The following is a 25367-nucleotide window of genomic DNA, read 5'->3' as shown; positions in this document are numbered from 1 at the left end:
TGTGGTGGGGGACAGTCTATGTTCAATGGTCAGCCAGGAGCTCTGCTGTGACCTCACAGCCTGAGATGATCTACATCTTGGGTTTAAACTTGACAAGAGTCTTACATTCCTTGGTTTTCGTAATGGGGCCTGAGGCCTCTAAATTCGTAAATTTATAAATACTACTTGTCTCCTTTTCAAAGGCTGACAATTCATATGAGGCTGTAAACATCTGAGGAGGGTCCTCTGAACTAATCCTCCAGGCTCAAAATTCTCTCAGGCATTTCTTGCAAAGCAGCAGATGACTTGGGGTTTATCAAATTTTCCATTTTGTCTCCCTCAGGAGGAAATAACCTAAGTGTCATGGTTTCTGCCCTTCTATCATCCAGTATGTCCATGCCTTATTCCTTCCTTCTCCCTTAATTCTTAGTGACTTTTTGCTCTTTTTGGAAAATAATCCTGAAGGTAGAGATGAGAAACAGGTCTGCTTGTGCTAAAAGTGGGCAACCCTTCCCGAGGAGGCGGAAACAAGCCCAACAGTTGGAGATATGGTACATTATTTTCTGAGTCAGTTCACATTCAGCAAGGTTCTTGGTGAATTCACCATCTCTGTCCGCTTGTTTTGGGCAATTCGGACAGCACAATGCCTTCCTGTAAATGTGGCAGGATTGGGTGACTTGTTTACCACAAACCTCCAGCAGGTGAGGTCACATGAACAACTCAACTGGATTGGGACTTTTTTTTTTTTAGCCTCTAAAGTCAACACTGGTGCTCCAGTGGCACAAACAGAATGTTCCTAACTCTCTCCAGGGGCAGATCCATTTGGCGATGTCTTTCTGGCTCAAGATAATTCCCCCTTCTCTGGGAATGCCTTTCCCCTTCCCGTCTCATCCACAGGAGGGGCTTCCAGAAACCAGGCCTGCTTTTTGTGACCTTGCCTTTCTATCCTAGTGACTGGACAGGTGGATACCTGTTCTAAGCTGGATCCATTAGATTTCTCTTTGTGGATTTAGCCGTGAGTTTCTGAGCCACTTCGTATGGTGATTGGAAATCTTTCTTCAAATCTTACTTTCCTCCTGGGGTCTACTCTGACCCATGTTTAAAACTGTACCAGGGTGCCGTGTCCCATGTGCCAGGTCTCCCACCTCCTGCCTCTGCTCCAAATTTTTTTCTCCATCTTCTCATCTAATATGCTATAGTCTCTGCTCATTGATTATGTTTGCATCCCTCTATTGCACTAGTGGAGAAGGCAATGGCACCCCACTCCAGTACTCTTGCCTGGAAAATCCCATGGACTAGCATGTAAACTCCATGAAGGCAGGACTCCACTTTGTTCACTGAGGCACCCTGAGCGCTTAGGCCAGTGCCTGGTAGATCGTATACCCAGTTGACTTAATGCATGAAAACTGGGTGGCCATATTTTGTCCTATGGTCTAGAGAAGCAGAAGAGTCACTGAGGACACAGAGAGTCCTCAGTGCACAGAGGAGAAAGAAGCAGACCTACAAAGAGGGAAGCAAGAGCTTTCTCTCTGGGCCCCAGTCCCTCCTTGAGTCCTGCCTTCTCTTTTGCCCATGGGTTTCATGAGACCTCGGGATAAATGGCCTCCCTTCCCCCTTAATCTGCAGTTGGTTCCCATGACTTGCAAGAAAATATTTTCACTAATCATGTGAGCAGACAAAATGCCAGGCTTCCTAGAGCTTGCATTCTAGTGGAGGGAGACAGACAAGGAAAAGTGAGTGGAATATGTGATGTGTCCTGAAGTGATCAGGGCCTAGGAGAATCAATTCAGGAAGGAGGGAGCAGGGATTGCTAGAAGGAAAGCATCTAAAATCCTGAGTAGGGACCCCAACTTCAAATGCTCAGGGAAAGCCCCACTGAAAATGTGATGTTTGAGCAGAAACCCAACGCATGTGAGAATGCAATCCAGGATGGTATGTGGGGAAGAGCACTACAGGCAGAGGGACCAGCAAGTGCAATGGCTCTGAGGCAAGTGTGAGAAAGACCGAGGAGGCAGGTGTGGCAGGAGCCCAGAAAGGTGGGGAGGAAAGTAGGAGGACAGAGAGGGGCAGATGGGCGGGGACAGAAGGGCCCCATGGACATTGTAAGAACTTTGGTCTTTAACTACAGTAAGGTAGAATGCAGCTTTGGAGCACTTTAACATTTTAAAAGGAGCCCACCAGCTGTTGTGGGGCTTCCCAGGTGGTGCTAGTGGTAAAGAACCCACCTGCCAGTGCAGGAGACCCAAGAGACCCAGGTTCAATCCCTGGCTCTGGAAGATCCCCTGGAGAAGCGAATGGCAACCCATTCCAGTATTCCTACCTGGAGAATTCCACGGACAGAGGAGCCAGGCAGGCTACAGTGCATAGGATCTAGAAGAGTTGGATATGACAGAAGCGACTCAGCATGCACCAGCTGTTATAGGCAATCATTGTGGGGGTTGTGGTGGGCAAGAGGAAGCTGGAATCCCAGTAGTGAGCTCCTGCCATAATCCAGGGGAGGAAGGTGAGGCTGAAGGGGGAGCAGAGGAGGAGGTGGTGAGAAGTGGCCCAGTGCTGCGTCTAGAAGGCAGAGCTGCACCTCCTACAGGTGAAGACCCTGGAATGGTAGGAGTCTCCTCTGGGCTCCGTGAGAGTGGCTAGGCTCTTGATTCCCTGTACCCTGCCCAGTCCCCTGATTCATGCTTTCCAGCCATGGCCTCTACTGGGTGAGGCTGAGCAGCCTCCACTAATCCTGGGGAGGCCACACCCCTTTCCCACACTGAGGCTTCTCAAGGGCCGTTTACCGAAGGAAAGCTTTTTCGCACTTGTGGCTGTGGTGTGGGGTAAACAGACCAGGAGTGATCAATGTGGATCCAGTCCTGGGTTTGGCTGTGGCTCAGGCCTCAGTTTTCTTATTTGTGAAACAGGTTTGATTTGCACAATCGCTGGCTATCATTTTGCAGGTCTGAGGATACAGTGATTCTGTCATTGAACCCAGGTCAAAACCAAAGGCTTCATCTTAAGTCAAAAAATAAACAATACCACCTCAGGGGGTTCCTGGAGTAATATAAGGGGCTTAGCCCTGCCTCAGGCCCACAGCGACGAGTAGTTAATACATCTGGGATGTATTATCAACTGGAAAGAAAACAGGTCACAAAACTGAATTCTTAAATTTCATCTCCATAGGAAACAAAGATGAATGAAACATACTATAGTGTCAGCAATGATTCTCTCTCGGAGGCAAAGTTGTAGATTATTTTTCCCTGGAACTAGTCTATGTTTTCTGATTCTTTCAAGACCTTTTGATATAATTTAATATATGCATATGTACATAAATGTATATGCTTTCAGAAGTGTGGTCTTCATACTTCTTTCCCTATTTTGATTGGTCCCCTCCTCTCCACCTTTCCTGTTACCAAGGTCACTTCTTGGCACAAGTCCTCACAGCCCAGAAACCCATTTATTTCTCCAGTGAATACCAGTATTACCTAAGTGGTTACACAGCAGTCAATCATCCATCTTTGGGGGGAAAAAAACAAGACTCCAAGGCACACCCTTGAAGCTCCCATCCACCACGGGCATCATCTTGACTCTCACCTGTTTTTGATGGGCCAGAGAAAGGGGTGGGTGACAAAAAAAGGGTTGGGAGGAAAGAGACCAGGAGACTTGTTTCCTGAATGAGTGTCCTTAGGACAAATAGGACTCTCTGTAGGGTAATCAGTCAGCTTTGAGAGCAGAATTGCTCTAGACTCTCCCACTATATTTGAACTCAGGGCAACTTTCCACTGGGGGGACAAGTTGTCAGCATGTGGTTCTTGTAACAGGAGTGAGTGGGGAGGTTGCGTGCATGGGACTGGACCAGCGGCATGGCAGGTCCTGAGCTAAATTGTCCTCTAACTTGATTCAGAAATTGCCGTTAAGAGCACCCCACTTGGCCATCCAGCCTAGAAAGCAAGGCTGTGGCAGAGGAGCCAGCCCAGCCAGGAACAGGATGTGTGATGGGCCCCCGAGACAGAGCAGGATGTTGGCGGGTCATTTCCTGCCGAGAAGAGTCACCTGGTGAGGCTCAGAGCACTGAGCTCTGGGTGACCGTGGGCTTCCCTGAAACACATGGTTTTATAGATGCATATATTTACATGTACATGTCTGCGTATATTTTTTCCTTCTTCGCTTTCACACCTCTGACTTGGATGGTGGTGTGAAGAAAGGCTGTGTGAATCAGAATGAATGAACAATGCATGTGAGAGATGCCTGGTTCCTGGAGAAAGAAAGGGCTCCAGAGAGGGTCCGGGCAGCTGGGGCAGACACACAGAAAATCAGGGACTTCCACAGTCCAGACCCAGAGGAAGTAGAAACACAGATTATAGCCACGGTGGAGCTTGGAGGCTATTCATTCCACCCCACTCTCTCAGCTGGTGAGGAAACCAATGCCCAGAAACGTTAAAGAGGAAAAGCCTGGTTCTTTAGCAGTTCAGGGACAGCAGATCAGACCCAAGTTCATTCACCTGCCTAAGTCTCCAAGTGACAGATTTCAAGGCATACAGGGACTCAGTTGGACACGACTGAGTGACTAAGCCCAGCACAGCACAGCACAGACGAAGTAAGAACATTTTACTCTTGTTGTGTCATAATAAAATAGATTCTTATTGATTCCTCCAAGGCAAACTTCAATTGGGAGAACTCATTTTACCCTTTTTGAACTGAAAAGGTGTGTGTGTGTCCAGTCATGTCTGACTCTTTGCGACCCCATGGACTATAGCCTGCCAGGTTCCTCTATCCATGGGATTTTCCAGGCAAGAATATTGTAGTAAGTTGCCATTTCCTCCTCCAGGAGATCTTCCTGCACCAGGGATCAAACCTGCATCTCTTGCATCTCTTGCATTGACAAGTGGATCCTTTACCACTGAGCCACGGGAAGCTGTTTCTTTTGCTTTGTGTGGGAATGGTTGGCAGTGTTTGCCCACAGGCTATTTGTGATAAATCACCTGTGAATTTTATCCTTAAGGCCTTGGGGACGGACTTAGAATCTTAACTTGAGTGTTTCATTCTTGGTGACTTTGCATTATTTTGGGAAACGCTGAGGGAGTGGATTGGCCTTAAGTACAACTTCTCAAAACGGCTTGGAGGACTGGTTTGGGGATGTCCGGGCCACAGAGCTGGGACCTCAGAAATACATATACAACTGTGAGTATCTATCCTTAAAGGTTATAAAACGCACCAGAGGATTTCTTCCTATTTTACAAGCCCACTGGGTCAATAGCTTCTGTGTTAACAGTTGAAATATATGTAAATATGGAACCCATATGTGTATATGGAAATCACCTTAATTTGGGCTAATATCAAGGAAAATCGACCTAAATTAGGAACAGAGGTAATCAAAAGGAAAAGTTGAAATAGAAAGAATTCAAAAAACAAAACAAAACCCCACTACTCTGTTCTCTGTAGCTACGCTTTTGTTTTGGTTTGGCTTGTCCACACTGTAGAGTATGCGGAAGTAGAAATACAGTGTTGTACACAAGACATTAAATATCATGTTATAAACCAATGTTACTACCTCAATAAAAAATAAAAAACTTTGTAAGCGTGGTATCTGCAAAGTGTAATAAAGCAAAGTACAACAAAACAAACAAAAAAGAATACCATATATATGTCCATACATTTTTTTTAAAGGCAGATGCCTAAATCTTGCAAGTCATATACTCTACTCCCAGTGCACCTAATATTCAGCAGGACTTCACCAAGATATTGGTATCAACTGTTTGACGTACAGGTGTTCTGAAATGCTGAAAAGCCAGTGTTCTCACATAGTGATAAAATACCTCTTCACTCTTGTTAATTAAAGAAGAAACTACCACTGCTACTGAGTCATTTTTATCCCTATAGATGGGCCTATGAAATAGAATATCACAAACTCCAGATCCTTCTCATGGTGTTGGAGAGTGTATGCACATGACCCCCTTCATCTGAGACACCCTTGCTTCTCACATGACATAGGAAATGTATCTTTTTTTTTTTAAAGGGAAAAACAATTTACAGATCCTTTTGGAACATAAATAATGGATAGAATAATAAAGGAAACCACACTTTTGAGCTAACCTTGGGTCTTAGTTTTTACCTGGATGTAGAAACACATTGAAGACAGTATGCTCCCATAAGGAGTCAGATTGAAAAATGGAAAATCTGGAAAGCTTCTAATGCAAAAATATTGCCTCGATTGTTCCATCAGCAAAGGGGAGTCATTGGACTGCTCCCACCCAGCATGATCCTCCCTCCTCCACTTCTGATTTCCCCTGTGACCCAGGACATCCACGACCGGGAGGGGAGCAGGCAGACCAGTGCTGCTTAGCCTCCCTTATCTCAGCCGAATGTTCCTGGGAGGCATCATCTCCTCAGCACTGTCTGCATTATTGGCTTTGTCTGAAACTGGTGTGTTTTGTTTGAATATTGTTTTAAAAATAGTTGGCTCTAGAAGAGATACTGGTCTTTTTAGAAAACTGCTTCTGGCATGAACCAGATATTCTGTGACTTGAAGCTCTTCGAGAAAGCTGTGTGTATCGGAAAGCCGGCAGTAAAAGCGATGGTTGCTAAGGGAACAATTGAGTTGCTGACACAGAGACACATGGTGGAACTGAAAACTCTTTTTTTCTTCTCCTGCCACATGGAAAAGAAAGCACATGAGTCAGAGGGAATGGTGGACGGTCCTTTCTGCTTATTAAGGAAGCTAAAATGCTAAAATTGCCTATTAGCTTTAAGGGAGAGAGTCTAGTGGTGTTTAAGGCTGAGAAAAGCTGAGAGCAGCTGGAAAGTTGGGGATAAGTCGGTGAAGGCAGAGGCTGAAACTGTGACTCAGAGCGAGCTGAAAAGAAAAAAGCCACCAACTAATGAGACTCACGTTAGGCTGTAGCTGATGACAGTGTACAACGGAAGGAGCTTAATCATATGTAGATAGATTTCTTTGAACACCAGCTTCTAAATACTTTGAAATGTTTTTTTGATTCATTGACTCATGTACCCTTCAATTGCCATTTCTGAGAGCCTGTTGTTTGTTTAAACACCTTTTTTGAGGTATAAATTATATACCTTAAAACTCCACCATTGTAACTTTGTAGCTTAATGATTTTTTAGTAACTTTACAGAGTTCTTTAGTCATTCCTCCTATCCAGTTTTAGAATATTTCTATCTTGACATAAAGTTCCCTTTTGTCTCTTCAAAGTCAATCCTGGTCCCAGCCCCAGGCAAATACTGATCTGTTTTATATCTCTATAGATTTGCCTTTTCTAGAAATTTTATCTAAATGGAATTATGTGATCTGTGGTCTTTTGTGTCTGGCTTATTTCATGTGATGTTTTTGAGATTCATCCATGTTGTGCCATATATAAGCAGCTCATTCTTTTTTTAAAATACTAAACAATGTTCCACTGTATAACTATATCACATTTTGTTTATCTGTTCATCAGTAGGTGGACATTTGGGTTGTTTCTAATTTAGGGCAATTATGAATAAACCTACCATGAACATTCATGCACAAGTCTTTGTGTGGACATATGTTTTCATTTCTCTTGGGCACATACCTAGGAGAATTATTAGATCATATGGTAAATATATGTTTAACCTCTTAAGAAACTGCCAAACTCTTTCCCAAGTGGCGTTATCATTTTATGCTCTGATCAGCAGTACGTCAGGTTTCCAGTTTCTCCACATCCTCTGTCTCCTTTTGGTACTGTCAGTCTTTTTGATTGCAGCCATTCTAATGCATGTGCTTCAGTATCTCATTGGGATTTTGAATTGCATTTCCCCAATGACTAATGGGGCTTCCCTGGTGACTCAGAGGTAAGGCATTTGCCCTGCAACACAGGAGACCTGAGTTTGATCCCTGGGTTGGAAAGGTCCTCTGGAGAAGGAAATGGCAACACACTCTAGCATTCTTGCCTGGGAAATCCCAAGGACAGAGGAGCTTGGCAGGCTACAGTCCATGAGATCACACAGAGGCTGACATGACTTAGCAACTAAACCACCACCACCAATGACTAATGACCCTGAGTGTCTTTTTTTGTCCTAAATGTTTGCCCATTAGGAAAAAACATTGAAATGATAGAATTTTAAGTGGAAAATATGAAAACAAGCAAACAAACAAAAAAACAATGAATTAAGGCACATGTCTGAATATGCTCCATTCCAGTTTATAGGACAGTGCTTCTCACTGCAAACTACTTGCATCAGAAGCACGCAGAATATTTGTTAAAAATGCATATGCCTCCTAGCCTGTAGAATCGATACTTTGGTAGGGGTTTCAGAGCCCACATTTTTTAAATTCCCCATTCCCAATACTGGGTGATTCTTATGCACACTGGAGCTTGATAGTCCCCACCCTGAACCTAAGGAACCTTTGTTCATCTGGTGACCATCACGGACTACAGGTCCAGGAGTCAATACTACCTGAGGTCCCCAAGGAACAAGGAGCCCTGGAAGAGACCTTGGCCCCAAGCATCATGAACTCTGTGTAAACCTGCAGGAAAACCAACTTTCTGACCCTAGATTTCTTCTGCTGGAAATGGAAAAATTAGAATTCATTACACACAACATAATCCCTGTGTGCTATTACTAAGAAAGGAATTGCAAGAACCTGGTTCCCACCTCCTTTACAAGGCAGATTGAAAGACCACAGGAACACATGTGGGTTAAGTGCATAGAGTTCAAATATGACAGCAGTTGCCACCAAATTCATGAAAACCTTAGTCGTTTTTGACAAGGATAACTCTGTTTTAATGTCAGTTCCCGAAAGAAGGCTTTAACTTAGTCATCAGGTCAACTGAAGACTTCTCAGTGGTTGGCTTGCATTCTTCCTCTCAGGATTGTGAGTCTAGTGGTCTAGGATGGATGCATGTGTCTTGATCAATGATACTCACCTATTAAGGGTGACTGACCAAAAGGGCTTAAATACTGCCCGTGAACTCAGGGTTCATTACATCACTAGGTCATGCTCTAATGCATAAGTTTATAAACACAATTGCTTTTACCCCAAAAATAAGAACAAAAATCCAAAAGGCCATGGCCAGGCTTTGGGAGTATATTTCCCTTGAGAAGGAAGGTGTAAGACTCAAAGGGACACATTCTTTGTACATCATGAGGATGTCATAAAGCAGAAAATGTTAATAAAACCAGTTGAAAAGAGGTCAACATGGAGGTGGGGCTGATGGTCTGGAATCTTACCAAGAAGCTGCCTTTTCTTTCCATAAAGGAAAGGCTAGAAAGGGACTCTTCCCACTTGAACTTCAAACTAGTTTTAAATGTATTAGGGAAAAATATCTATACATACACCAGACCTCCCACTCAGACACCCTCCCACTGGCTGGTGATTCTCTCTGGATGGTCCGTGGGAGGCACCCTGGGCAGTCAATACTCTCCGTGGTTTTGGGAACATTCAGAATATGCAAGTGTGGTAGCAGGATGGGTCTTTGTGGGATCCTTTCCCTCCAAACGAGACTTAGAAGCACGGTGAAGTGGAATTGCTTTGTAAGAAACCAGAAATACAAACATGTATGGAATTACTAGGCACAAATTACTTGGCACTGCAAATTGGAACAATTAGCTAACCTTTGTGAGGAAGGAATGTTGAACGTGAAATAACATGAGAATGGAATAAAAATGGACCTATTATTCTTTGACTCAATTAAGGGCACATAATATATTCAATACACATTTGCCAAACCATATATTATCTGTGCTGTTTGAGGCTGAAGGTGGGGCTACTTCTAAGTGAGACTCATTCACATTAGCCCTGCCACTCACTCAGCTTGGAATGGAAGGAAATAATGGCTCCTGCAAACTGATGAGAACTAGCCCAGTTACACAATATATTGAACAAAAATGATGCCAGTAACACTGTTATTTTTCATAATGGGCACAGATTTTTATAGGAATTAGTGATAGAGAAAGGGACCATCTGAAATAATGCCATTTAGTAATGTGACTCTTTTCCCTTCCAGATAAGTACAAATTATGGACATACCCTTCCCTGTATTCGCCCAGATGGTAAACTAGACGTGTCGGTTGCAAGTGAGCTTTAAAATTCGCACATAATTAGGATTTCTGTTCTACTAAAATGAAAATATCAAGTGGCCTGTCAATAATTTTACATTTCCAAAGGACCAGGAAATCCTTTTCTAGTTTGTCTATCCATATTATTTTAAAAATATAATGTGGGGATTTCCCTGGTGGTTTAGTGGCTAAAACTCCATGCTCCCAATGCAGGGGGGCGGGGTTTGATCCCTGGTCAAGGGACTAGATCCCACATGCTGCAACTAAGACCTGGCACAGCCAAATATATAAATAAAAGTAACTACTTTAAAACATGTAACCTGGATAGTTATTATTGATGACCACCCGCTGGGGGACGGGGGCTTCCCAGGTGGCACTAGTGGTAAAGACCCTGCCTGCCAGTGCAGGAGACATAAGAGATGTGGGTTTGATCCCTGGGTCGGGAAGATCCCCTGGGAGAAGGAAATGGCAACCCATCCCAGTATTCTTGCCTGGAGAATCCCATGGACAGAGGAGCCTGGTGCGCTACAGTCCATGGAGTCACAAAGAGTTGGACATGACTGAAGCCACGCAACACACACTACTACTCTGGGGAACTAGTAAGCAGTGACTCAAAGCTGCCATCAGAGCCTGAAGGCACCGTGAAGAGATCCAGGCACATACCTCCCCAGCAGGTTGGGCAAAGTCTCATCTTCTGACTCCTTGTCCAGGCCTGGCCTGAAATCACTCCTTCTCAACGATGTGCCAGAAACGACCTTTGAGAGCTGGGGTGGGCTGCATGGCCGTGCTAGCCCCACAGCAGTAGTTCAACAGGAACTTCTTTTTACTACTTTTTTCTGTTACCTGATACTCTGTCTCTATCTCTGCCTTTTTTTTTTTTTCCTTTGGAGAGTCATCTTTGCTATAATGCACACACTTGCTTTTAATCCACAAATAAACTTTTCTGATTCTTAGAGTACGCTAGTTGGCCGTGTCTTGGCATTTATGTTTATAAAGTTGTTTCTGTTTCAAGTTTGAATATCTTCCATGTTAGGACTCTTTTTTGGGGGTAGGGGCAACTTTTAAATTTTGAAATAATTTCAGAATTTCTGAAAAGCTGCAAGAACAATACAAGGAATTCCTATCTACTCTTTACCCAAATTCTCAATGATTAACATTTTCCCACATTTGCTTAATCACTGTCTCTCTGTGTAGATACGTATTTATTAGTTGTTTTTTTTTGTCTGAACCATTTGAGTGCAAGTTGTAGCATGATGCCCCTTCACTCCTACATCATTCCATGTGCATCTTACTATGAAAAGTATCGCATTTGATGCTGAAAAAAGAAAAAGCAGATAAGCAAAAAGAAGGAAATTAAAATCCATCTGGATTCTTGCTACCCAGAAATAAAAATTTCACCATATATTCTTCCAGTTCTTTTCTATGCATATATTCAAATTTTTTACCCAAATGTGATGTTAAATATACCATGTTAAGCCCAGCTGTCGGAGGCTACATAGCACAGAGGGCGAGGTCTGGTTCTGGAGTCAGCCTGGGTTCAAATCCTGTGTGTACTACTCACTTCATCTGTATTCATTTCCTGTGGCTGCCATAACAATTTACCACAAACTGGGTGGCTTAAAACAACAGACATGTATTCTCTCATAGTTCAGGAGGCAAGAAGTCTGAAATCAAAGTGTCAGCAGGGCTGGTTGTTCCTGGAGCTCTCAGAGGGAATCTGCTCCATGCGTGTCTCTCCAAGCTCCAGGCGGCTGCCAGCAGCCCCTGGCGTTCCTTGACTTGGAGACACATCACTTCAGTCTCTGCCTCCATCCTCACGTAGACTCCCGTCTGTGTCTCTGTGGGGCTCAAATCACTCTCTCTCTTCTCATGTTGAGGCTACCAGTCATAGATGGGCCCAGGTAGATTTTGTTTTTAGCAATTACCTCTGCAAAGACCCTATTTCTAAATAAGGTCACGTTCTCAGGTTCCAGGTGGCCATGAATTTGGTGGGGTGGTAGGGGGTTACTATTTGTCTCACTATATTAGTATTGTGCTCATGGATAAGGAATTTTACCTCTCTGAATGTAAGTTCTTGGGGTTTTTTAAGGACTAAGTGTGATAACACCCATAAAGCTAATATATAACATCTAGGACACCGTAACCATTCAACAAATGCTAGTTACTGATGATGACAATAAAATATGATTATACCATAATGCGTTCGATCAATAACTTATTAGTCATTTCGATTTTTTCCATTTTTTGTTATCATAGGTGAACTCCTAATAAATATCCCTGTGACTTTAGTTTTGAAAATGTGTTACATATTCATGATTTTTTCCTTAGCATAAATGAGGCGTGGTTCCCAAAATTCTAAGGCTTTTGAAGTCCCAGTTCCATTCTTGGACTTCACGGGGTTACGATTGATTTCCATCATCTGTTTTGGGAAATCACAGTCTGAATTCTTTGGCACAGCAGTCTAGAGACCTGTCTCAGTTTTCCCCAAAGTACCATTCCTGGAAATACACACTGAAGATCTGACTGTGTTTTCTCATGCCTGTTTTCTCACGATTCTTCTCCGGATGGGATTGCAGTGGGGCCTAGGAGCAGATGCACCATGGGGTTGTTGCCCCGGGGGGCCACCGGTGGGTGGAGAAGGAGCAGTACTGATCTGGAGCTCAGCCACTGGATTCTGCAAAGCAGTTTTGAACACTCAGGTAGACGGTGAACCACAACAACCGTGACAGGAAAACAGCCCACCACAAATAAAAGCCTAGAGCTCCAGCTGACACTTCTGTGCTCACATCTTAATAAGAAATTGCTCAGCAGTTCAAACGTCCTGGCTCAAAGCCCTCACCGCACATTGAGGAACCAAGGGGCCATCTTTCCGGGGCAACCCTCAGGCCCCATGTGACCCCAGCCCCTGCTGTCTGCCTCCTCCTGGGCACAGAGGTGAGGCCAGAGGAACAGGAAAAGGAAAAAGCGTGTGCACGGCCCCTGCTGCAGCCAGAGTACTTTGGTTTCCAATTTGAATTATGCTCTTTACGATGGCAGAACGCAGAGGAGGCTCACACAGATGCACCCAAGAACCAGGTGAGAAGTATCATGACGGAAGGCCGTCCGCTAAGGCCCTGGCATTTGACAGTTTCCCCCTGGAGCGAACACACAAACATTTAGTCAGCTTCTTTTGACCACAACTAGAAAATATTACCGGGGCAGGTGACCACAAATGGTATTTAAAAACAGCCTGACGGTTTTAGGGGGTGGAGCTAAGTCAGAGAAATGCTCTCCCATCACACATACAAGCCCAGCCTCACCTTCCCTCCCCCATGAAACTATTTTTCTTTTGATTGACATTCTTTTTTATAGTTCTCAAAAGTCATGAATTTGAAGGTGAGTGGGGTCCATCTGAAAAAAAAAAATCTATATTTAGCTTCACAACGGGCTTGTGAAAACTTGTTTTTATTTTGATTGTTGTGGGTTTGCACCCCTGGAGTTTCATTTTGACTTTTCGGGTTGAATGAGTTTCAAAACGAAACTCATCCAATTGTCACATTTTCCCCCTCGTTTTAATGTAAAAACTGGAGGCTCTCTTATTCCAGAGGTTCTGACTACTGGTGTTTCTCCTCTCCTCTCCCTGTAGCAAGCTGTCAACCCCAGCCCTCTGCATGTTTAAAGCCTCTTTTAGAGCTGAGACTGGGGGAATGCCCTTGGTTGAGGTGTCAGAAGAGCTGAGTTCATATTCTTGCTCGTGGGCGGTGAAGCAACTTGGTCAGATCTGTGCTTGTTTCCTCCTTGGAGAAATGAGAGGCAAAGATCTCCTCTCTGTTCTTAGGGTACTATGATAAAAAATCCAAGTTACACCTGACTGTCAGTTAAGGAACAATATTTATCCTAAAGTAAAAGTTGTTATCTAGGGAAGGATTTATCATCAAAATGTTTCTTTCTTTCTTTTTTTTAAAATATATATATAAGCATTTGGAGATTCAGAATCTGATGTTGGAAGCTGCAAAGTGAATTTCTGCTATACCAGAAAGGTACAGCCTCAAAAAGGTACTCTGACTGGCGAAGAGAAGAATGAATTATTAAGCCCAGCTGTGAAGAGAACGTCATTCTATACTATCTCTATTATGATGATGTATCGGGGCTACTTTTTTAATGTCTGTTATACTTTATGTTGTTGTTTAGTTGTTTAGTTGGGTCTGACTCTTTTGCGACCCCATGGACTGTAGCCCACCAGGCTCTTCTGTCCATGGGATAGCCATTTTCTTCTCCAGGGGATCTTCCTGGCCCAGGGATTGAACCCACATCTCCTGCATTGGCAGGCAGATTCTTTACCACTGAACCACCAGGGAAGCCTTTTATACTTTATACAAAATAGCTAATAAGTTACAACTATATTCAGCTTATAGTCATGTCCTATTGCTGCTGTAACACATTACCATAAACTGAGTGGCTTTCAACACAATACAAACTTCTTACCTTCCAGATCTGAAGATCAGAAGCCTGAAAGCAGTTTTCCAGAGCTAAAATCAAGCTGTTGTTACCAAGTCCAAGTTCACTCTGCTTACCGTATGATGAATCCGAGAGGTAAGGGGGTGAGGCAAAGAAGAGACTTTAATCGAGGAGCCTGCTGACCAAGAAGATGGTAGGTTAGCACCTCAAAACAACCGTCTTATCGGGGTCTTGGTGTCAAGTTCTTTTATAGATCACAGAGATGGGGGAAGGTGAGGAAGCAAAGTAAAGAGACCATTAATCTAGAAAACATCTCCTAAAATGGCAAGCCTCAGGCGGAGGATGTGTCAATTTCTTCCTTCCTGCTATCTACAGGTGGACAGGGTCCTGAACAAAGGCACGTTTAACAGTCAGACAGAGGGGCAGGATTCTCTGAGGCAGGCCATTCTGTGTGATTATAATAATAAAAACAACGAAAAGCAAGTCAAAGAAACAGTTCCAATATGGAGTCAGAATTGGCGTCTTCTCTGCAACAGTGTCAGCAGGGCTGTGGTCTTTCTTGAGGATCCAGGGGAGAATCTGTTTCCCACCTTTTCCAGCTTCTCAAGGCCACCTGTATTCCTTGGCTTGTGGGCCTGTATTACTGTGACCTCTCATAAGAACCTAGTGAGTCCATTGGGCCCACCTGGATAATCCAAGATGCTCTCTCCATCTCAGGATCCTTGACTTCATCATGTCTGAAAATCCCTTTTTCCATGTCTGATAACAACATACTCAAGGTTCCAGGGATTAGCATGCTGGCACTTTGGTGAGCCAGTATTCAACCTGCCACAAGATATAAAAGCAGGGACCCAACTTCCCAGCCCACTGTTGATCCAGTACTTAGAACACACCTACATCATAGCAGATAACGGATTACTATGTATAGAGTGAATGCAAGAAATTATGCCTGTTTTTGTCAGCTTCACTCATCTGACACTTATTGAGCACCTACTATGAGCCAGAACTAAGGGGTGCAGAGCTGTCCTGGAGCACAAGGACAGCTGAGGAGAAGACTCAAAGGAGCACAAGTGAGCCCTGGGTGTCCAGTGCCCAGGGAGGTAGGGCACCCATTTGTACCCTTGCACTTTCTTCCTGTAATTATTGGCTGCTGCTATCTTATCTAAGAATTCTTTGAACACATCCTCTTGGCAAGTGTGATTAATTACATTCAGATTTATTTCTTTATTTCTAGTTTTACCCCCCTGGGTACTCTTCTGATGTGTTAAGGAGTTTCTACTGAGAATTATTAAAAGAATCAATGATTAAGGCTCTGCAGAACCTCCCCCTCCCCACAGAGTGCCCCACTCAGAGAAAGCACGGGTGGCCTAAAGAAGGTCGCAGCACAGCTCAGATGCAGAGAAGAGGTTAAGTGGATTTCCCAAGCCAGCCTGGAAACCTAAGCACTGTAGCTATTGGTTTTATGTGTAAACGTATTTCAGATTTCAAATGGGACTAATATGTATCTGTGTGCTCAGTCACAAAGTCATGTCTGACTCTTTCTGACCCCATCCAGGCTCCCCTGTCCTTGGGATTTTCAGAGCAAGAATATAGGAGTGGGTTGCCATTTCCTCCTCCACGGAATCTTCCCAGCCCCGGGATTGAACCTACATTTTCTGCATTGGCAGGTGGATTCTTTACCAGTGAGCCACCAGGGAAGCCCAATATACATGTAACCTTTCAGAATACAGTCTGTTAGCAAGTTACAGATTATTGGCTTCTGCACTAGTGTCCAGAACCTGAATTCCCTGACTCACTTCAGGACCACTCAGGAGAGTTACAGAACACCATGTAATTTAAGACTCTTCTGCACAAGGTCTTCTGGGGTTGAGAAGGGGTGTGCGGGCCTTTTAAGGAAGCACTTCTGTCTCCTCTCTACCCTAGACATGGTTTCTTTGCATTTCTCCCGGTCCCCCTTTTACTCTCTCTAGCAGCCTGAATCGAAGATGAGCAGCCAGCTTGGAGGAGGGGATTGGCAGGAGGCTGCAGATGGAGAAGCCCAGAGGCTGCAGTAACAGTGAAGGACAGAGGTGGGATGTACCTGCGGCTAGTGGGAGCCAGCTTCAAAGGTCACAGCCGCGTGCTATTTGCAAATCCACATTCTCTGCCATGCTCCTGGTGCACCAGGCACTTGCAGAAATCTACACTCACCCATTTTGGAAAGCTTGAGGGGTCCTCCCAGAGTTGGAAGGGATACCTCTGTTATTCAAAAGGTATGAGTTACACCGTGAACATATTTGGTTCAAGTTTTGTCTTGAAAGCTTCTCCTCTACACTGTCTCATGTCCCATTAGCTGATTGCACTCCTGAGCATGAACAATTCTGTGCGGCCGCCCTTTGGGTGGTGGATGTTGGAAAAAATATAGCGTGCTAATCCCACACACCTGCTTTCAATTCTGCCCACATGGGTTTGGAGTAGGAGGTCTGTTCACTCTGAGTTTTTCTACACAGTTTTCAAAACCTGCATTTTTCCATGCTAACACATCTCTGCTTGTTGGCACACACACACACACACACACACACACACACACACACACACACACACACACCCCTTGTGTTCCCACATACCATTTATTTTCTGAGAGTCAGTGAGTGTGACAGAGGGTGGCCACTAGATGGCAGTATATGAAACACTCCTAACTGGCTCAGGGGAGGAAAAGTTTGAGGACCACCCAGAGACGGGGTTCCTAGATTTTAATCTGTAACTTCTTTTATAAAGAAGAAGAAAAGAGGAGCACTCTGTAGGTATGTCAAGTTTTTATTTTTCCAGGGAACATTATTAAGATATAAATCAACTTCCATGGCTTCCTAAGAGAAACATTTTAACCATAAACAGGAAGGGCAAAATTAGGGATTATCTTCTCCGTAATAAATGTTGTTTTTTTAAAAAAACTCACCACATTGTATTTTCATGCAAACCAGTGGAAGAGTCATCATGATCAAGATTTTAGGAAATAAACCTAGAGGAAAATGTGCCATTTCTGAGTGAAATCAAGATCTTTGCACTGTCTTATCTCCAGATGGACACGCTAGGAAGCTTGTGTACCTGCATCAGTGCTGGCTGCATCACTATTGAGCCATCTGCTTCATAGTCTAGACCACCTCCATCTTTGCTTGTACCAGGCCAATCTCACCTTAGTGGTGGGCCTGTCCAGCTGAACATCAGCTAAGCCAGGCCTGTGGGGTCTTCCTGCCCATTCCAGCTGGTGGGTGTCTTGGCATCTAGCTCCAGGAATTGAACCAAAACCCCTTTCCTTGGAAGGCAAAGTCTTAACCACTGGAGCACCAGGGAAGTCCCTGCATTAACTAATATTAATAGCTTAATTAATTTTCGTGCGGGATGCTCCTTTCTAGAAGCAGGCAGGCTGGGTCAACCCCTAAAGACGCCTTTCTCTGCAATGAGAATGTTAACTGTATTTTGGGAGAAATAAGCTCACCACCTCTGAATCTCCAATTTCCTATTAACAGCACTTACTCTGTAACTAGTCGCAACTGAAAGCTACCAAGATGCTACATAGCCTAAGAATTGGTTTTGGGACATAGAGCAGGAGACCTGGAATTTTCCTACTAGTACCCTAGGCAGCCTTGCTTACTCAGAAGCATGACAATTACTTGGCATTCAAAGGGCGGACAGCCCCAGTAAGCATCTCCCTCATTTCGCTAATTCTACTTAATTCAGTAGAAGGTCCCACAGCAGGTATCTCTACGCAAATAGAGCAGCCTCTGGTGAGGTTGGAGAGCACAGAGAAAACTCCGGATAAGCAGACACACTGAAACTGATACCACTACCCTGGAGTTGCAGAATGACTCACCCTAGACTGGTGTAGGAAACTCGGCTTGTCACCACCGGGGTCGTCCACGGTAAGGAGGCCCTGGAAGGCTGTGCTTGTACTGCCACCTAGTGGTTATCAAAAGCAAGACAGTCTGGGAAGGATTCGGGACCTCACAGTCAGACAGACCCTCCTGTGCCATGATTACTGAGACCCAACACCCTTCTCACAGAAATTTTATAATATGAACATTTTATTCACAGATTTACAACCTAATTACATGATTCAGTTTGCTTTGATTTGATCACTCCCCCAAAGCAATGAAATGCTTTGAGATTCACGGTAGGGACAAAAACCCCAGCCTAGGAGTCTAAAGGCTCACGTGAGTCACCAGCTCACTGTTCCACTTTGGAGAAATGCCTAAACTCTCCCTTTTTCTCTTAGAAAAATGGAAGCTAACAATATGCAGGGTTTAGGTGCCTTGAGGTTTGAGTGTGAAGCCCCTTTATAAACTGTACGGTTTTCTTCCCTTTCTGTTAATAGCATCTTGTTCCCTCTTCCCTGGGATTCTGCTTCTAGCCCTCAAAGCCCACGCTTGTTGTTGTTCATTCGTTAAGTCGTATCTGACTCTTTGCAACCCCGTGGACTGCAGAACGCCAGACTTCCCTGTCCTTCACCATCTCCCAGAGTTAACTCAAAGTCATGGCAGTTGAATCGATGATGCCATCCAACCATCTTCAAGTGTTTTGTGCTCATAGGGAATACTTACAAATATGCAAATATATTTTAAAAATCTAAGCTTGTTTGTAAACTTCCCATAATAGCTTGTCTTTAACCAGTAGTCCAGGTCAGTGAATTCTCACTCATTCCCTGGATAGTTCTTGCCTGAAGGTCACAGGCTAGGTTTCACACATGTCTCATGTTTTGTGTTTCTGCAGCCCTGGTTCCATCCCTGTTTGCTGAATGGATTTTAGTAAAGAGGTTTAGTCTGTTCAAACAGCTTTAATATGAATAGAAGGTCATTCCCCAGCAGCACTAAGACATGTTTCCAGGTAATACGTTTCTCATAGTTGGGCAGAAGATCTTTACTGATAGGCATTGGGAGGAAGGAGCAAGTGTACCATGAGCCTGTGCAGGCAAAGGGTTCTGCAGACTCGTCCCTGCTTACTTGTTAGTATTTTAGCAGATGCTCACACCACACCAGCTCTATGTAGTAGGAACTGTCTACGTATGAACGTTTAACAGGCTTCCTTGGCCCAAACTCCACTGGCAATAGAGAAAGTCTCTTCTTACACAATCCTCCATCTTAAAAGCAAAGATTCATTCTGTATTTAATCTCTGGGAGCTTGTGGTTTTCCATGTGGCTGGATATAAGGGTCATTACTAGATCCCATCTACTCCCCCATCTTTCTCACCAGTCTACTACCATACAAGCTAGAGGTTGCCAGCTTTAGATTTTATTTTATATAGAGTTTTAATGATGGAAGAGAATGAAGAGATCACTGACCTTCTTTGCCCAACACAGCAGACACTAGCCACATGTGGTTATCTAAATTGAAACTAATTAAAAATAAATAATAAATTTAAAAAGATCACTTCTCACAAGCACTAGCCATATTTCAAGGGGCTTAATGGCCACTTTTCGAGCTTAGTCGTTCCGTCGTGTCTGATTCTTGCAATCCCCTTGGACTTTAGCCTGCCAGGCTTCTCTGTCTGTGGGATTTTTCAGGCAAGAATACTGGAGTGGGTTGCCATTTCCTCCTCCAGGGGATCTTCTTGACTCAGGGGTCAAACCCACATCTCCTGTGTCTTCTGCATTACATCGAGGATTCTTTACCAGCTGAGGCATCAGGGAAGTCTTCCCAAGTGGTGCTAGAAGTAAAGAAACTGCCTGCCAATGCAGAAGACACAGGAGATGTGGGTTTGATCCCTGGGTCAGGAAGATCTTCTGGAGAAGGAAATGGTAACCCACTCCAGTATTCTTGCCTGGAAAATTCCAGGGACAGAGGAGGCTGGTGGTCTACAGTCCCTGGGACTGCAGTGAGTCGGACAGGGCTGAGTGACAGAACACACGAGCACACAATGGTCACTTGTGGCTAATGGCTACCACATTCAAAGCTCAGAAGTGGAAGTTTCCATTATCACAGAATTTCTATCAGGTAGTGCTGATAGACAAAAGCACTGATTTTAAAAACAAAGAAGAAATTACACCCTTCACTCAAAGGCTGAATGAAACCCAGTTTTCCATACTTGAAAGCTACTAGTCCTCCCTGGAAGAAGCCAGGTCAGGCAGTGTGCAGAGCCAGGAAGGATGAATCACGGGAGATGAGGCTCTATCATGACTCGGGGCATGGGTCAGGCAAGCCCAGAGGTGGGACATGTGTCATCCATGCCAGGACCAGAGACTGCATTGTGCCAAAGGAAATAAGAGGAGACAGGGGTAGCCTGAGTAGCTGGGTATGAAGCAGAAGGACAATTAGGGAAGACTGAATAACTCGAATCAAGATCTCCAATAAGAAGAGGGTGTCCCTGTGCCAGCTTTGCACTCTGTGTCGTCCTAGCCCTCCAGACTGATGCTCTGCTTACTGAGATGTACAACACCATTCTGAAATTGTTAAACTTTGCCTTAGTTCATATCCTAGAAACCTAGGTAATGAATTTCAACCCACTGAGTAAACACAGGCAAGCTATAGGTTAAAAGTTTACTTCAGTTTTGTGTTCAGTAGCTACAGAGATGAGCCATAGAAGGAATATAGGATGGGAACTCAGAAGCCCTGGGTTAACTCCATCATTCCTTGATCCTGGAATGATCACTTAACCGCAGTACTCTCATCTGTGAAATGGGACAACAGGAAAGATCTCTTGTTAGGACTGTTGAGGTGATCAAATGAGGTAATCAATATTCAAGACAATTTTGGGCAAAAACAGAATTGTACGGGTGGGGATTATTTATTATCTTTCTTATTGTTTCCTCATGTGGCACCTCTTTCACAGCAATTACGATACTGAATTCTGGGTGGCCACATTACCTTAGTTTTACAGGATGTATGGATTTCTCTCCAAGATGTATTGTGTTTAAACAATCCATTGATGTTCGGTCACTCAGTCATGTCCGACTCTTTGCGACCCCATGGACTGCAGCATGCCAGACTTCCGTGCCCTTCACCATCTCCTGGAGTTTGCTCAGACTCATGTCTATTGAGTTGATGGTGCCATCCAACCATCTGATCCTCTGTTGTCCCCTTCTCCTCCTTTCTTCAATCTTTTCCTGCATAAACAATTGATGGATCTAACTAATGTCCTTATTGGAAGATGATGCAGTTACAGCTATGTGGTTTTGTGATCCAGCAAAGAAGAGTTGAATGGTTCAATTAGCTCCTTGAGGAGACACATGGTGCTTGAGATATGCCAAATAAGCAGCAGGTGACCTCTGTGAAGAGAAGAGGAGTCGGCCGACTTATCGCGAAGACACGGCTTCCTGCAGAGCCAGATGCAGTGCGAGTTTTCCTCTTGCTCTTTCCCAACAGCAGTGCTCAGGGGGGATAAACTTTACTTAACCTAATTAATTTTAATCACAGCTTTCAAATCTCATACTGTGAAAAGAATTACAAATTGGAATACATTAATAGAAGCCATAGTTTATGCTGTAAGCTAATCATGAAATGTTCATTTACATTTTCTGCATGAGTTTGCAATTACCATTAAAATAAAATTCCGTCTGTCCTTTTAAATTACCAAAATGTGAAGAGCAGATTGAGTCAGGCCCATTTTTGTGCTAAATTATGAGAAGAATGTCTAAATTTCCAAGAATTAGACAGCTTCCTCCATGTCAGTTGCAGTGAGGAATGCTTTCCAGTCATCTGCTCCAAGCTATTTCCATTTTTAAATAATAATCTTTTAAACTAATTGTGGGAAATGTCTCACCTGCTTTAGCGAGTAATCCTTTGAGTTTAGTACACAGGAAAAATCATACATATATATATATATATATATATATATGCCTCTGTGTGTATATATATTGGTGTACATACACACACACACGTCTGTATACATACATTGTTGTTTAGTCACTAATTTGTGTCCGACTCTTTTGCAACCCCAGGGACTGTAGCCTGCCAGTTTCCTCTGTCCATGGAATTTTTGGAGTTGATTGCCATTACCTCCTCCCAGGGATCTTCCCAATCCAGGGATCAAACCTGCGTCTCCTGCACTGCAGGCAGATTCTTTACTGCTGAGCCAGCAGGAAATCCCTGTTTATATGCATACATGTCTATACACATGTTAGGTGTATTTAGATCTATACATGGAAGTTTGCTTTTAGGTTCCATGTAGACTTTTATTTTATGGATGTATGAATTTAAGTAAATGCCATCTGGTTCTTCAAAGGATGGAGGCAGTTTAGAGAAGACAGAGAGGATATAAGAATACTAATAAAATTAATAAAGAGAATAGAATAGAATGGCAAGACTTGGGCAGGGTAATATCAGGGCTTCTCTGCATGGAGGACGGCAGTCTTTACCTCCTTCCACTTGCTGCACCTCGCTTGGTCCCGAGGCAGGCAGCACAGGTGTGCTTGTATCCCTTCCCAAGGTGAGGAGATGGAGAGAGAGTCAGTGAGGAGTCGAGTGGTTCTTTCAACTCCAGACTGAGGCTCTTTTTATAGGAAGTCTCCTGGCATTTAGAAATACAATTTTTGAACCATGATAGCCCAATCAGGAGGAACCAGTGGCCGTAAGCAGTGACCACGGGCAAACAGCATTCTGATAGCTGAATATTTGTGACCGTAAAATGTTGGAGGGAGGTGCATGCTCCCTCATCACACTGTATGAAGCTTTAGTGCATTCATTTAGCAACCTGGTTGGACTCCTGTAGACTTTGGTTTCCTGAGAATGAAAATTCTAATTATGCCCGAGAATGTTCCTAGTATATCACTCTCTGGTTCCATAGCAATGCACAGAAGCAACAACCCACAAAACAATAATAATAACAGCAGCTCCCAGTTCCTGATTGCACGCTATGTTCAGACACTTTGTCAGATGGCAGTTCTTCCCATTTAGTGCTCTGTTTTCTTTTTTCTCAGGTTCCAGTTCTGCCAAGATTTCTATTCAAGATGGCTTTAAGATATCCGCTAACCAGTTTGTCTACCTCTGCACCTACCAAGATCGCGAGGGCCGTGTTGGACCCCTGGCTGGCCCACATGGAGGCAGATCTCCTGTAAGATTAAGAGGGCTGGGCCACTTTGTCCAAGAGCAGTCCAGTTCCTGATACCAGCTCTTCTTCAAATGCTGGCTTCTCTTGACTGGCTTCCTCCTGGCCTGACGATCATGGCTGACATCACTGGTTTTGGATTCAGATAATTGAAAGACCATACCCTAGGGCACAGAGCCTGGACCTCATCTATCATTAAAAGGACAGCAGACAGTGTGTGGTCCCCAAAAGACTTGGGCTTTCAGATCCTGCACACTGGGGTGTGAACTGCAGCTCCCCTGTGTATCCGCTGGGAGGTTGAGTGATCCCCTGAACTGCTCTGCACTTTCCCAGCCTCATCTGTTAGCAGGGATTTAGGGTCGGCTTTGGGTGAAGATGATTGTGATATCTGCGTAAAGCAAAGACAGTTACCGAGCAAATGGTCCGTGTGCAGTGTTCGAGGCTCTGCCTGGGCCCTTGCCTAAGCTCCTGCTTCCTTTTCTTGTGCCCTTAGTATCTTACTTAGCTCCTGTTATGAGCTCTCTGGGCCTATTTTCTGAGCAAGTGCCAGTTCCAGCCCTCCATTTCTGCCTCCTTCCTCCCAACTTTCACTTTTTGATTCTAGGTCTGTGGAGCCAGCAGCCCTTTCAGACCAGAGGGCCTGGACTCCTGCCAGATGGGGCCCTGTGCCTGGTTGCAATGAGGGATGGACATGGTCCTCTGGAGATCTCTGCCCTGAGCTGAGGTCAGTGGCTCCCCAGTGGCCAGTCTAGGTTGGCATCAAGACTGGGCAACAAGTGCATTTGATCTCGCTATTCAAAGTGTGCTCCGTGGACCCGCAGCACTATCACCTGGGAGCTGGTTAGAAATGCAGAGTTCTGGGCCACTGAGACTCTGCATCTTGACAAGATCTCCAGGGATTCAAACGGATATCCAGACTTGAGAAGCCCTGGATTGGATCCCCACGTCACCTCTACAGGAGAACTTGGGTTCTTCTTTCCAGGGTCAGTGCTGGTGCCTGACTGATTTAGTCAGTCAAAATTAAAGTCAAATTTACCCATGCTGGAGTATTCTCATTCTTCTTTCCAGGTTCTCTAAAGCAAATTTTTGACTCTCCTTCCCTGACACCCACAGATAATGGTGTGTGTTAGTCACTCAGTCATGTCTGACTCTTTTGGGACCCATGGCTGTAGCCTGCCAGGCTCCTCTAGCCATGGAATTCTCCAGGCAAGAATACTTGATTGGGTCTCCATTCCCTTCTCCAGGGAATTTTCCTACCCTAGGGATTAAACCCAGGTCACCTGCATTGCAGGCAGATTCTTTACTGTCTGAGTCACCAGGGAAGCTCCACAGATAATATAAGATCCTGGCAACTTGCTTCAAGTTAACTTGCCTGTCCATATGCCATCAGTGGAGTCTCTAGATGACACTTACTCTAGGTCTTTCCTATTATGGAAACACAATCACACATACACACAGAGAGGCATGCACACATACATAGATGCATACATATACATATACAAGGATATATATCATGTTATCATGTACATACACGCACCCACACCAGAGGCCATGTGATTTTCCACCCCTGGACCTGGGCTTCTGCTATCTCTTCTGCCTCAGTTGTCCTTCATTCCCTCTTTTGATTTCATTTCATTCATCCTTTAAGTTTCATTGAAAGTGTCAACTCAGCCAGGGCCACCATTTGGCTCCTACAAGGCCCTGCAGAATATGACTATGTGATGCTGTTTCTACTGTCACCACACTGCATTACAAAGTTTTGTTTGTGGCTTGATCAGGTCCTAGAAACACTGCACACAGTGAGGGCAAGGGCCAAATTGTATTTATTCATCTTTGTATCTCCAACACTCAGCACAATGTCAGGCACGTTGTAGATGCCCCTGAAATGCCTACCGAATAAATGAAGTGGAAAAAAAGC

General features: G+C 44.2%; 1 protein-coding gene across 2 annotated transcripts; it reads left to right on the top strand.

The window, feature by feature from the left end:
- Positions 1-12932: 12932 nt before the first annotated feature.
- LOC145520956 (uncharacterized) lies at positions 12933-24488 on the top strand. 2 transcript variants are annotated; one of them, XR_014064946.1, is made up of 4 exons: positions 12933-13071; positions 14468-14626; positions 16404-16685; positions 23322-24488. XR_014064946.1 is itself a non-coding variant. In XM_081528498.1 (3 exons), exons 1-3 carry the CDS (start codon positions 13055-13057, stop codon positions 23504-23506), a joined length of 303 nt encoding a protein of 100 aa, XP_081384624.1. In that variant the 5' UTR covers positions 13022-13054; the 3' UTR covers positions 23507-24488. The 2 variants fall into 2 exon arrangements, 1 of the variants encoding a protein (XP_081384624.1); XM_081528498.1 differs by lacking the exon at positions 16404-16685 and having other exon boundaries at positions 13022-13071; positions 14468-14568.
- Positions 24489-25367: the final 879 nt, after the last annotated feature.

Source organism: Giraffa tippelskirchi, chromosome 9 (genome assembly GCF_054371585.1).
Source record: "Giraffa tippelskirchi isolate mGirTip1 chromosome 9, T2T-mGirTip1v1.2.pri, whole genome shotgun sequence".
Classification (NCBI taxonomy): domain Eukaryota; kingdom Metazoa; phylum Chordata; class Mammalia; order Artiodactyla; family Giraffidae; genus Giraffa; species Giraffa tippelskirchi.
This window is presented reverse-complemented; position numbering and strand designations above follow the sequence as displayed.

What these genes read in the sequence shown, in the direction of transcription:
- LOC145520956 (XM_081528498.1), top strand. An exon ending in CCGTATGATGAATCCGAGAG is followed by an intron (nt 14,569 to 23,321) that starts GTAAGGGGGTGA and finishes CTTTTTTCTCAG; the next exon opens with GTTCCAGTTCTGCCAAGATT.